This window comes from Oncorhynchus tshawytscha, linkage group LG23 (genome assembly GCF_018296145.1).
Source record: "Oncorhynchus tshawytscha isolate Ot180627B linkage group LG23, Otsh_v2.0, whole genome shotgun sequence".
In the NCBI taxonomy this organism is placed as follows: Eukaryota; Metazoa; Chordata; class Actinopteri; order Salmoniformes; family Salmonidae; genus Oncorhynchus; species Oncorhynchus tshawytscha.
In genome coordinates, this window is record NC_056451.1 from 25,510,039 (window position 1) to 25,524,166 (window position 14,128).

General features: G+C 43.6%; 1 protein-coding gene across 1 annotated transcript; it reads right to left on the bottom strand.

Moving 5' to 3' along the window:
• Window positions 1-1,587: 1,587 nt before the first annotated feature.
• Window positions 1,588-12,432, bottom strand: LOC112247691 (recoverin-like). The gene is made up of 4 exons (XM_024416506.2): window positions 12,353-12,432; window positions 11,649-12,186; window positions 4,092-4,203; window positions 1,588-2,436 (listed from the first exon to the last, which is right to left on the bottom strand). Exons 2-4 carry the CDS (start codon window positions 12,027-12,029, stop codon window positions 2,348-2,350), a joined length of 582 nt encoding a protein of 193 aa, XP_024272274.2. The 5' UTR covers window positions 12,030-12,186; window positions 12,353-12,432; the 3' UTR covers window positions 1,588-2,347.
• Between the last annotated feature and the right edge of the window lie 1,696 nt (window positions 12,433-14,128).

Genomic DNA, 14,128 nt, shown 5'->3' on the forward strand with positions numbered 1-14,128 from the left:
CATCACTACTCTGGACGGCTCTGACTTAGAATACGTGGACAACTACAAATACTTACGTGTCTGGTTAGACTGTAAACTCTCCTTCCAGACCCATATCAAACATCTCCAATCCAAAGTTAAATCTAGAATTGGCTTCCTATTTCGCAACAAAGCATCCTTCACTCATGCTGCCAAACATACCCATGTAAAACTGACCATCCTACCAATCCTTGACTTTGGCGATGTCATTTACAAAATAGCCTCCAATACCCTACTCAACAAATTGGATGCAGTCTATCACAGTGCAATCCGTTTTGTCACCAAAGCCCCATATACTACCCACCATTGCGACCTGTACGCTCTCGTTGGCTGGCCCTCGCTTCATACTTGTCGCCAAACCCACTGGCTCCATGTCATCTACAAGACCCTGCTAGGTAAAGTCCCCCCTTATCTCAGCTCTCTGGTCACCATAGCATCTCCCACCTGTAGCACACACTCCAGCAGGTATATCTCTCTAGTCATCCCCAAAACCAATTATTTCTTTGGCCGCCTCTCCTTCCAGTTCTCTGCTGCCAATGACTGGAACGAACTACAAAAATCTCTGAAACTGGAAACACTTATCTCCCTCACTAGCTTTAAGCACCAACTGTCAGAGCAGCTCACAGATTACTGCACCTGTACATAGCCCACCTATAATTTAGCCCAAACAACTACCTCTTTCCCTACTGTATTTAATTTATTTATTTATTTTGCTCCTTTGCACCCCATTATTTTTATTTCTACTTTGCACATTCTTCCATTGCAAAACTACCATTCCAGTGTTTTACTTGCTATATTGTATTTACTTTGCCACCATGGCCTTTTTTGCCTTTACCTCCCTTCTCACCTCATTTGCTTACATTGTATATAGACTTGTTTATACTGTATTATTGACTGTATGTTTGTTTTACTCCATGTGTAACTCTGTGTCGTTGTATCTGTCGAACTGCTTTGCTTTATCTTGGCCAGGTCGCAGTTGTAAATGAGAACTTGTTCTCAACTTGCCTACCTGGTTAAATAAAGGTAAAATAAAATAAATAAATAAACAAACGTACATTCAATCACACAATAATTCCCTGCAGCTAGACAGAGACAAATAAGAGAGAGATGGAACGAGAGATAGAGACGGAAAGATTACAGAGAATTTGCTTCTCTCTGCTTTCCGATGTTGGACAGTAGATTATGACAGTAATCCCGAGTTGGACAGAGAGAAGAAGGGAACGACTGAGGAGGGAAGGGAGGAGGATGTGGGGGACAAGAAACGGCCTTGGAAATAAATATAGGAACACGGACACAACTGTGCACGCACAGGCACGCATAACACATTATAATACACACACATATTTTAATGTCGTCAGAAAATCCATCTGTAAATATGATCAAAAACGTAAGACCCTTGTCCTTTGTTTGTGAATCACATATTTGAATACATGAAGTCACTGTTTGGACAATAGGAACCGTATAGAAACCTTACTATTCTTACTGAAAACTGACTATTTTTAGGTCACGGACTAATTTGTGGGACATCAAGGACACACACACACACAAAATGATTTGCAATACACAGAATTTATGAGAAAAGCTTTAATCCACCATATGCAGCGTATAACTCTTTGATTAAAACAATAAGCTAATTGCAGGATAAAATCTAAAAGCCACCATCACAACCATGCAAATTCCTAATGGAGAAAAAGGTTTGTAATTCTACAGATTTTCAATCTTTTCTTTTCCCAAATACCTGTGTCTGAACTGTTATCATTTATCACATTTACACACTTCAAATGTCCTTCTACAGCAACACCATTTAGAGCTTCTTAGAATAATGAAATGTATAGAATGAACAATGGTTACCAAATGATCAAGTCCATGAGTATTCAGGACACTGCAAAACACTAGACCACCATTACTTTTTCACAATCATCTCACAGTACCAAAAAGCTATTGTAACTTAAATCTGATAGGAAAACAGCATTTAGCAGGGATGTTGTATCAATATACAAACAAATAAATATACTTGTGCCTCAATGTTTCTGTCATGTTTATATTGCATCAAACACTATTTACAATAGTGGCCATCTACCTTCATATTTATCACACCTACCTTCATAAAACAGCCTCAACCCAATAGACATACATGCACAGACAGACATGTATACTATAACCAACATAAACCCCTACTTTCTCAGAAGGTACAGTGAAGACAATTAAGACACCGCCATACAAGAGTATTTACACAGAAGAGAAAGACAGAACACTAGAATACAATGACAAAGAGGAGGAGAGGAAGAAATAGTGTGTGAAGGAGAAAGAGGGAAAGAAGAAGGGATGACTAGTCAGCGATGGGTTCGTAGTGGATGAGACGCATGGCGTTTTCGTTCTCGGTCACCCCCTTGATGAACTCTCCCTCTGCCAACCGGTCTGAGAGACAGAGAGCGACAGAGAGAAATTGTAAAATGATTGACTCCATACTGTATGTGTACTGCATATACCATCTGTCAGTAGTTCTTCAACAGTACTGTATGTGTACTGTATATACCATCTGTCAGTAGTTCTTCAACATTACATACTGTATGTGTACTGCATATACCATCTGTCAGTAGTTCTTCAACAGTACTGTATGTGTACTGTATATACCATCTGTCAGTAGTTCTTCAACATTACATACTGTATGTGTACTGTATATACCATCTGTCAGTAGTTCTTCAACATTACATACTGTATGTGTACTGCATATACCATCTGTCAGTAGTTCTTCAACAGTACTGTATGTGTACTGTATATACCATCTGTCAGTAGTTCTTCAACATTACATACTGTATGTGTACTGTATATACCATCTGTCAGTAGTTCTTCAACATTACATACTGTATGTGTACTGTATATACCATCTGTCAGTAGTTCTTCAACATTACATACTGTATGTGTACTGCATATACCATCTGTCAGTAGTTCTTCAACAGTACATACTGTATGTGTACTGTATATACCATCTGTCAGTAGTTCTTCAACATTACATACTGTATGTGTACTGTATATACCATCTGTCAGTAGTTCTTCAACATTACATACTGTATGTGTACTGCATATACCATCTGTCAGTAGTTCTTCAACAGTACATACTGTATGTGTACTGTATATACCATCTGTCAGTAGTTCTTCAACATTACATACTGTATGTGTACTGCATATACCATCTGTCAGTAGTTCTTCAACAGTACTGTATGTGTACTGTATATACCATCTGTCAGTAGTTCTTCAACATTACATACTGTATGTGTACTGTATATACCATCTGTCAGTAGTTCTTCAACATTACATACTGTGTGTGTACTGTATATACCATCTGTCAGTAGTTCTTCAACAGTACATACTGTATGTGTACTGCATATACCATCTGTCAGTAGTTCTTCAACATTACATACTGTATGTGTACTGTATATACCATCTGTCAGTAGTTCTTCAACATTACATACTGTATGTGTACTGCATATACCATCTGTCAGTAGTTCTTCAACAGTACATACTGTATGTGTACTGTATATACCATCTGTCAGTAGTTCTTCAACAGTACATACTGTATGTGTACTGTATATACCATCTGTCAGTAGTTCTTCAACATTACATACTGTATGTGTACTGTATATACCATCTGTCAGTAGTTCTTCAACATTACATACTGTGTGTCTTTGCATTTGGTTCAATGAGATGAAAAATGTTCTGTGGAAAAAGCCATGTTTTGGTAGGGAGTGAATCCCCAGGTGACTGCTGTGTGTGCATACCCTTAAACTAAAGGGCAACTCTCCTGTAAGAAATCACATGATGAACAATGTAATCTATGTAAACTGGACGGACGTCCTACAGCTGCTGAGCAAAGAACATAATGACATAAAACCTTTCCTCTCATTACCACAACAACGCAAGTCACAACAACCTACTGTGTGTGTATGTGTTTGTGCATGCGTTTGTGCGTGTGTTTGTGCGTGAATGTGTTTGGGTGTGCGTGCATGCATGTCTGTGTGTTTGTGCGTGAATGTGTTTGGGTGTGTGTGCATGTCTGTGTGTTTGTCTCTTACCGTTGTCTGGTTTCTCAAAGTATCCCCACAGTTTGTTGGCTCTCTTCTCTGGTGTATTCTCGTCGGCCGGTAACTTGGGCAGATCTTCCTTGGGGATTAGCTTAAAGATGGCCTGAGAGTGAGTGAGTGAGTGAGTGAGTGAGTGAGTGAGTGAGTGAGTGAGTGAGTGAGTGAGTGAGTGAGTGAGAGTGAGAGTGAGAGAGAGAGAGAGAGAGAGGAAATAGGGGGTAGGGGGAGAGAGAGAAGAAAGGGGGTAGGGGTTGAGAGAGAGAGAGAGAGAGAGAGGTGGTAGTGGAACAGATTAAGTAAGATTGCATAGACTTATTTTACATTATATATATACAGTACTAATCAAATGTTTGGACACATCTGCTCATTCCAGGGTTTTTCTTTATTTGTACTATTTTCTACATTGTAGAATAATAGTGAAGACATCAAAACTATGAAATAACACATACGGAATTATGTAGAAATCAAAAAAGTGTTTATTAAACAAATCAAGATATATTTTAGATTTTAGATTCTTCAAAGTATCCACCCTTCGCCTTGATGACAGCTTTGCACACTCTTGGCATATGTGTCCCAACTTTTGACTGGTACTGTATCTACAAGTTCAGAATACTGTATATGACATATGATCTGCTGACAACCGTTTACATGTAGTTACAGTATCATTTAGTTGGTGCCTGCAGCCTCTCATCATAGCCTTAACATGGGTCTGTGTGCCAACATTGGTTGGTGCCTTGCAATGCCCAATACATGTTTTTTACAGCTCGTCTGAAGGGAACCCATCTGACCACTAGAGGAACCCATTTGACCACTAGAGTAACCCATCTGACCACTAGAGGAACCCATTTGACCACTAGAGTAACCCATCTGACCACTAGAGGAACCCATTTGACCACTAGAGTAACCCATCTGACCACTAGAGTAACCCATCTGACCACTAGAGGAACCCATTTGACCACTAGAGTAACCCATCTGACCACTAGAGGAACCCATCTGACCACTAGAGGAACCCATCTAACCACTAGAGTAACCCATTTAACCACTAGAGGAACCCATTTGGCCACTAGCGGAACCCATCTGACCACTAGAGGAACCCATTTGACCACTAGAGGAACCCATTTGACCACTAGAGGAACCCATTTAACCACTAGAGGAACCCATCTGACCACTAGAGGAACCATTTGACCACTAGAGGAACCCATCTGACCACTAGAGGAACCCATCTGACCACTAGAGGAACCCATCTGACCACTAGAGGAACCCACCTGACCACTAGAGGAACCCATTTGACCACTAGAGTAACCCATTTGACCACTAGAGTAACCCATCTGACCACTAGAGTAACCCATCTGACCACTAGAGGAACCCATTTGACCACTAGAGGAACCCATCTGACCACTAGAGGAACCCATTTGACCACTAGAGGAACCCATCTGACCACTAGAGGAACCCATTTGACCACTAGAGGAACCCATCTGACCACTAGAGGAACCCATCTGACCACTAGGGGAACCCATTTGACCACTAGAGGAACCCATCTGACCACTAGAGTAACCCATCTGACCACTAGAGGAACCCATTTGACCACTAGAGGAACCCATCTGACCACTAGAGGAACCCCTTTGACCACTAGAGGAACCCATCTGACCACTAGAGGAACCCATTTGACCACTAGAGGAACCCATCTGACCACTAGAGGAACCCATTTGACCACTAGAGGAACCCATTTGACCACTAGAGGAACCCATCTGACCACTAGAGGAACCCATTTGACCACTAGAGGAACCCATCTGACCACTAGAGGAACCCATTTGACCACTAGAGGAACCCATTTGACCACTAGAGGAACCCATCTGACCACTAGAGGAACCCATCTGACCACTAGGGGAACCCATTTGACCACTAGAGGAACCCATCTGACCACTAGAGGAACCCATCTGACCACTAGAGGAACCCATTTGACCACTCCTGTGTGTCATTGTTTACCAGTTAGCTTGTCTTGTCTTTTCTAATATTCACTTTCACTTACATTATCTTTGGAACTACATCAATTGGCCACATTATTTAAAGATTTGACCTACTTTAATTGAATGAATGTTTAGAAAACCTCCTGGGACACATCATATTCAGCTCCCTGAGTCAGATATGTGTTCTGCCCTACCAAGCACAAGAGCAGTAACTGCTTATAGAATGAAACTGAGAAAAATGACTTCAAAGTTTTAAAAATTGTCCAGCCAAGTGAATTGTAGGCAGATAATTGGAGTTTTGGTTATGTGTTGTCTTACTGTGAGGTTATTTTTTAATCATATTGACCCTGACCTCTGACATGACCTTTGGCCCTAGACAGGGTTCAGCCTTCTTGCTTGGTACACCCACTGGAATAGTTTTCCACGACAATTGATTTTTTACACAAACTTGTGTTTATAGATTTACACTATACTACACGACTATTTCAGCGACACCCGTTGCTGACAGGTGTATAAAATCGAGCCAGAGCCATGCAATCTCTATATACAAACATTGGCAGTAGATTGGCCCAACTGAAGAGCTCAATAACTTTCACCGTGGCACCGTCATAGGATGCCACCTTTCCAACAAGTCAGTTCATAAAATGTCTAGCCGATAGAGCTGCCCGGGTCAACTGTAAGTGGTGTTATTGTGAGGTGGAAACATCTAGGAGCAACAAGGGTTCAGCCACAAAGTGGTAGGCCACACAAGCACACAGAACGGGACCGGCTAGTGCTGAAGCACATAGTGCGTAAAAATGGTCTGCCCTCAGTTGCAACACTCACTACCGAGTTCAAAACTGCATCTGGAAGCAACGTTTGTCGGAAGCTTCATGAAATGGGTTTCCATGGTCGTGGAGCCGCACACAAGCCTAAGATCACCATGCGCAATGCCAAGCATCAGCTGGAGTGGTGTAAAGCTCGCCGCCATTGGACTCTGGAGAGGTGGAAACGCGTTCTCTGGAGTGATGAACCACGCTTCACCATCTGGCAGTCTGATGGAAGAATCTGGGTTTAGTGGATGCTAGGAGAACACTACCTGCTCGAATGCATAGTGCCAACTGTAAAGTTTGGTGGATGAGGACTAATGGTCTGGGGCTGTTTCATGGTTTGGGCTAGGCCCCTTTAATTAAGATTTCCCTTCACTGGAACTATCTTAATTCTACAGCATACAATGACATTCTATATGATTCTGTGCTTTGTGGCAACAGTTTGGGGAAGGCCGTTTCCTGTTTCAGCACAACAATGCCCTCGTGCACAAAGCGAGGTCCATCCAGAAATGTCAAGATCGGTGTGGAAGAAATGGACTGGCCTGCATAGAGCCTTGATTTCAACCCGATCAAACACCAACATCAGTGCCTGACTTCACAAATGCTATTGTGGCTGAATGAAAGCAAGTCCCAGCAGCAATGTTCCAACATCTCGTTGAAAGCCTTCCCAGAAGAGTGGAGAGCTGGTATAGCAGCAAAGAGGGGTCCAACTCCATGATCTTGGAATGAGATGTTCGACGAGCACGTGTCCACATACTTTTGGCTATGTAGTGTATTTGTATGAGTCATATACTGTAGTAGTAACCACAGCCCAAAGCTCAGTGAAGCCAAGGAAAAAAGCAGACTTGAGTGATTGTTGTTACTGCTTTCTGTCCTTGGTTTCACAGTAACGTTTTCCAATTACTGCAATTATGACCCCCCCATTTTCTCCAAAACACAACACAGTGGAGGCAGGATATATTTCCAGATGACAAAGCATGCAGTTACTGCTCTTTTGGTTTGTAGGGCAGGTGATGACACCTGCATAAAGGAATGACCTGCAGTATGTATTACACTCATATCATGGGCTATTTGGCCAATCAAGTGCTATTTCGAAATTAGGTGATTATGCAATGATAATCAAAATCTAATAAATCCACTGTAATAACAGATTCTAGACCTATGATGTAAATGATCCACATTAAAGTCAATAGTCAATCAGGGGCCATCTGAGTGTAACTTTAGAGTCAGGCCTTAAAGCTGTGACCCACATAGAGACAGGAACCACTCATCTCTCACACTTAAAACATCCAGATTAATGTGGATTATCGCCAAGACCCAGGCCATAGGCCAAACACCAAGATGTCCTCCTTCTTTTCCCCCTCCCTCCCCCTCCCTCCCTCCCTGTTTGGTTTAGGCTGAGTATTTCCTAAGGTTAATTTAGTGTTTTACCCCCTAGGCCTATAATCCTAGATTGGGATTGGGTGAAATGATCCTAGATCTGTGCCTAAAGCCAACTTTTACCATAGGGGGGTTGGCTTGGCAGGCTATTCAGTACAACCTATATAGTACAGCCAGTTCCCCGTTGCCCTGACAACTATAATCTTGACGGAGAATAAACACATTTTGGTGCCAGTACGGTACAGTAGCACTGGAGAGTGGTGGTGCTATACATGCCCACTGGCAATCTGCCAGGGCAGACAGAAAGACAGACAGAGACAGGCTGTATGTGTAATGTATGTGTAATGTATGTGTAATGTTTACTGTTGATTTTTATTGTTTATTTTGTATATTATCTACCTCACTTGCTTTGGCAATGTTAACACATGTTTCCCATGCCAATAAAGCCCCTTGAATTGAATTGAAATTGACAGGCTCATCTCAGGGCAAAGATACTGGACACTATTTACCTCCCCATCCCTCCCAATTTGCCCATGAGCCTGGCCTGCCCGGTCCCTGTCTCTCAGTCTAAACCCACAGCCTGGCCTGCCCGGTCCTTGTCTCTCAGTCTAAACCCACAGCCAGGCCTGCCCGGTCCCTGTCTCTCAGTCTAAACCCACAGCCTGGCCTGCCCGGTCCCTGTCTCTCAGTCTAAACCCACAGCCTGGCCTGCCCGGTCCCTGTCTCTCAGTCTAAACCCACAGCCTGGCCTGCCCGGTCCCTGTCTCTCAGTCTAAACCCACAGCCTGGCCTGCCCGGTCCCTGTCTCTCAGTCTAAACCCACAGCCTGGCCTGCCCGGTCCCTGTCTCTCAGTCTAAACCCACAGCCTGGCCTGCCCGGTCCCTGTCTCTCAGTCTAAACCCACAGCCAGGCCTGCCCGGTCCCTGTCTCTCAGTCTAAAACCACAGCCAGGCCTGCCCGGTCCCTGTCTCTCAGTCTAAACCCACAGCCTGGCCTGCCCGGTCCCTGTCTCTCAGTCTAAACCCACAGCCTGGCCTGCCCGGTCCCTGTCTCTCAGTCTAAACCCACAGGCAGGCCTGCCTGGTCCCTGTCTCTCAGTCTAAACCCACAGCCTGGCCTGCCCGGTCCCTGTCTCTCAGTCTAAACCCACAGCCTGGCCTGCCCGGTCCCTGTCTCTCAGTCTAAACCCACAGCCTGGCCTGCCCGGTCCCTGTCTCTCATTCTAAACCCACAGCCTGGCCTGCCCGGTCCCTGTCTCTCAGTCTAAACCCACAGCCAGGCCTGCCCGGTCCCTGTCTCTCAGTCTAAACCCACAGCCAGGCCTGCCCGGTCCCTGTCTCTCAGTCTAAACCCACAGCCTGGCCTGCCCGGTCCCTGTCTCTCAGTCTAAACCCACAGCCTGGCCTGCCCGGTCCCTGTCTCTCAGTGTAAACCCACAGCCACTCCTACATGTCTACTTATCTATCTACAGTAGTGTAGTGGGATGTAAACGCAAGTAAACACGTTTTTTTTGCACGACAGTTTGTCCACCGTTTGGGGAAAATGCATTGAAAGTATAGAGGTGTTACTTTTTCACAGCGACCGGCTATTTAACCACCTATTTTCCCCCACAACACCCATGTTCACTTTTCTGAGCTAATATGTGTATCAACACCGAAAGAGATGCCATCACAATATCAACCTCAACCAGACACCTCTAAAAACTATAGTCTCCATGTGTTACGTTGGTTGACTCTGCCCTAAAAGTTGCATCGGGGATAGAAAGAGGCTGATAGAAATGACACTTGGTCTTGGCCAGTGTTGCTCAACATTGATCCTGGGCCAGGACACCCACTAGGTATGCTGGATTTCACTCCAGCTCGGCATCACTTAGGCTGCGTTTACACAGGCAACCCAATTCTGATCTTTTTTTCAGTATCAGCACTGAAAAAGATCAGCTGTAAAAAGATCTGACACGTTTGATCAAAATACAAATTAGTGTGAAAAAGATCAGAATTGGGCTGCCTGTGTAAACACTGCTTAAGATGCTAATTAATGTATCCCCTTAGAACCAATGAGATAAATGACGTTGAGAGTAAACTATTTTAGAACTACTATATTAAGACAAATGGTGGTCTGCCAATTCAACTAATCTTTGTTAATGGGAGTAATTGGTAAACCAAAAAATCAACTGCATACAGGGGGTTAAATTGAGAAACCCTGTTCTAGACAACATGGGCTGTGTTCACAAAGGCAGCCCAATTATAACCTTTTTTACACCAATTGGTCTTTTGACCAATCACATCAGATATTTTCACATCGGCTCTTTTTCAGAGCTGATCTGATTGGTCAAAATACCAATTAGTGGAAAAAATATCCGAATTGGACTGCTTATCTAAACGCAGCCATAATTGGTTATGTGTGTTACTTTGTTAGTTGATTATCTACAGACTACATACTTTAGGCCCTGAATAAGCACAGAAGCATGGGGACCACAGTAAGTACAGTAGCCTACATTTTCTGGATGCTAAATCATTAATCTTGTGGATTATCAGGAAGGATTGGGTGGCTGAAATGGGCAAGAGCTCTACATTATCTAATTGATGATTAGGACTGGAACCTACTGCAGGAGGTTGGTTGCGCCTTAATTGGGGAGGACGGGCTCGTTGTAATGGCTGGAGCGGACTTGGTGGAATGGTATCAAATACATCAAACACATGATGGTTTCCATGTTGATGGTGCCATTCCATTAACTCCTTTCCAGCCACTCCTATCTACATGTACAAATTACCTCAACTAACCTGTACCCCGGCACATTGACTCGGTACCAGTACCCCCTGTATATAGCCTCGTTATTGTTATTTTATTGTGTTACTTTTTATTATTTTTTACTTTAGTTTGGTAAAAATTGTCTTAACTCTTTCTTGAACTGCATTGTTGGTTAAGGGCTTGTAAGTAAGCATTTCACGGTAAGTTGTATTTGGGTGCATGTGACAATTAAAGTTGGATTTGATTATTGTGAGCCGTCCTCCCCTCAGCAGCCTCCAATGGGACCTACAGACCGAGGAAAAGAAGGTCACTTTTGGCCATTGACTGACTTCTGATGATATACAATATATAGACAGGACCTATTTTTAAGAAAAGCCATATTCCCAGAACTCCATCATTTGTTCTCCTAAAAAAGCCTCAAAAAATGTTATGGCTATTATTATTTTTTTGTCAATTTGGAGGTGACCCACTTTTCCCATGCCACATACTGTAAATGGTAGAAACATCTGCTCCTTTGTATGTCTATGTCCACAAATTTCCCCTTGTCCCATCTTCAAAATGATCATCACCATCATTGATTGTTGTTGTAAGAAGGTTCTCCTACCCAGTGGTTCAAGATTAGAATCCATCCTTGATCTCTCACCTGGCAGATGACTTCCACTTCTGTCTTGGTGATGTATCCGTTCTTGTCCACGTCGAACAGTGAGAAGGCCCACTCCAGCTTCCTCGTCGTCTTCCCACTGGAGGTCATGTGCAGTGCAATGATGTATTCCTTGAAGTCCAGAGTGCCGTCCTCGTTGGTGTCGAATGAACGGAACACATGCTGAGCGTAGGACTTGGCTTCGCTATCGGGGAAGAAGCGCGCGTAGATCGTCTCGAACTCCTCTGGCGAGATGCGTCCGGTGGGACACTGCTTCTGGAAGTTCTCGTACCACTGGCACAACTCGTTCTCCGTGAACTTGGTGTTGAGCTTCAGGTCCTCCAGGATCTCCTTGGAAATAGCACTGCTCTTGGCGTTCCCCATCGTATTAGCCTGTACTGGGATCTCTGGGCTATGGTCGAAGGCTCTCTGAAGTAGTGCCTTTTTGAGTCACCGATCCGTCTTTTGTTTGGGTAAAATCCTCTGTTACTGTGGATCTTCCTTTCCTTACGTTGACTCAGCTGTCCCGTTCAAAAGATTCCTGAAATAGTTACAAATAGATATTGTCCAACAAGCACAGCACAATCAGATCTCTACAATGACTGAAGTGTTACCCAGTGTACCACTAGGAACCATACATCAACAAAAGCCTTCACTACCAGGGAGAAAGAACAGAGAGGGAGGCAGAGCAAAGAGACATGACTTACCTGTGTCAGCAGTAGAGAGAGTATGAAGTGATGTGTTAGGGATGAACTGTTGTCATTCTGATGGGTGACGTAGATAGATAGATGGAGTAGGGAAGGAGGGGGGTGGAATTAGACTGCTACCTTTGGCGACTGGGTTAATTCAGTTAATTCAGGATTTAAGGTGTCTGAGCTTTCACTCAAATTAACTTTAGTTTCCATATTCTCTTTTGCCAAACCGTCTTTATTCTTGTTGGTCTGTGTGTCGGCCAAGGCCCTGTTATCATTAGAGATTTAATTTCTCAATAAGAGCCTAATCCTAACTTTAGATACGTGTACGTAACTCAAACCTAATAAAAATCAATGCAGGATTTACTTGAAAATACAAGTTAGGTACGAGACTTCAAGTGAGAATTTGTCTTTGCTTGGTTATTACCACATGACCTAGCCAGGAGAAACATTGGATCATCATAGAGACACTGTATATGTCACGCCCTGACCTTAGTTCCTTTTTATGTCTCTATTTTGGTTTGGTCGGGGCGTGAGTTGGGGTGGGCATTCTATGTTGTGTTTCTATGTTTTCTGTTCTATGTGTTTGGCCTGGTATGGTTCCCAATCAGAGGCAGCTGTCTATTGTTGTCTCTGATTGAGAACCATACTTAGGTAGCCTTTTCTCACCTGGTGTTTGTGGCTAGTTGTTTTGTGTTTTCACCTTTCAGGACTGTTTCGATTTTCATTTCTTACATTCACTTTGTTATTTTCGTGTTCTGGTATAATAAATAATCATAGACACTTACCACGCTGCGTTTTGGTCCGATCCTTCCTACTCCTCATCCCATGAAGATGAAGATCGTTACAGTATAAGATTGTTAGTTATAACAATGAGTGCTATATTCATCAGTTGAGCTAAATCTGAAGTTGTCTGAACCAGTTTCCAGTCTATTATGTAAAGCAAAAAATAAGTCTGACACCAGTTTCAAGCATCATGGTGGAGGACACAAGTCTGATTGGTCACAGTAGTAAATTACTATTCTCTATTTTAAGACAATTAAAGTAAGTGATAGTTGATTAAGGTTTCGGGTCTGTATGTTCTAGTAAAGACACTTAAATGGGTTTAGCTGAGCAGGTCCTCCCAATTATAAAACAGCCATCTGTACAGGCCTTTTATAGGAAGTTCAGTGGCCGCTGGCCACTTCCTTCCTTCACCTCTCTGCCTCCTCCCCTCCTTCACCCCATCTCTGTCCCTTTCCGCCCTTCACCTCTCTGTCTCTGTACCCTTTCCTCCTTCACATCCATGGCCCCTTCCCTTCTTAATGTCTCTGTCCCCATTCCTCCTTCACATCCATGTCCCCTTCCCTTCTTAATGTCTCTGTCTCTTTCCTCCTTCACCCATCTCTTTGTCCTTTTTCCTCCTTCACCCCTCTCTCTGTCCTCTTTCCTCCTTCACCCCTCTCTCTGTCCTCTTTCCTCCTTCACCCCTCTCTCTGTCCTCCTTCCTCCTTCACCCCTCTCTCTGTCCTCTTTCCTCCTTCACCTCACTGTCTGTCCTCTTTCCTCCTTCACCCCTCTCTCTGTCCTCTTTCCTCCTTCACCTCTCTGTCTCTGTCCTCTTTCCTCCTTTACATCTGGCCCTTTCGTTCTCTGCTACTCCATCCTGTCCATCTCCTCCCTGCTCCTGTCCCCTTCACTTGTTTTATTCTGTCCCCTCATCCTTACCCTCTGTACCCCTTCTCTCATTCCTCTCCTCCACCTTGTCTCCTTCTGTCCCCTTTCTGTCACATCCACTTAGTCCCCTTCCCT

Coding starts and splice junctions, on each gene's coding strand:
- LOC112247691 (XM_024416506.2), bottom strand. CDS start 12,029: ATGGGGAACGCCAAGAGCAGTGCTATTTCCAAGGAGATCCTGGAGGAC. Junction 4,204..11,648: donor AAGTGGAAGTCATCTGCCAG/GTGAGAGATCAA, acceptor ACTCACTCTCAG/GCCATCTTTAAGCTAATCCC. Junction 2,437..4,091: donor CTTTGAGAAACCAGACAACG/GTAAGAGACAAA, acceptor TCTGTCTCTCAG/ACCGGTTGGCAGAGGGAGAG.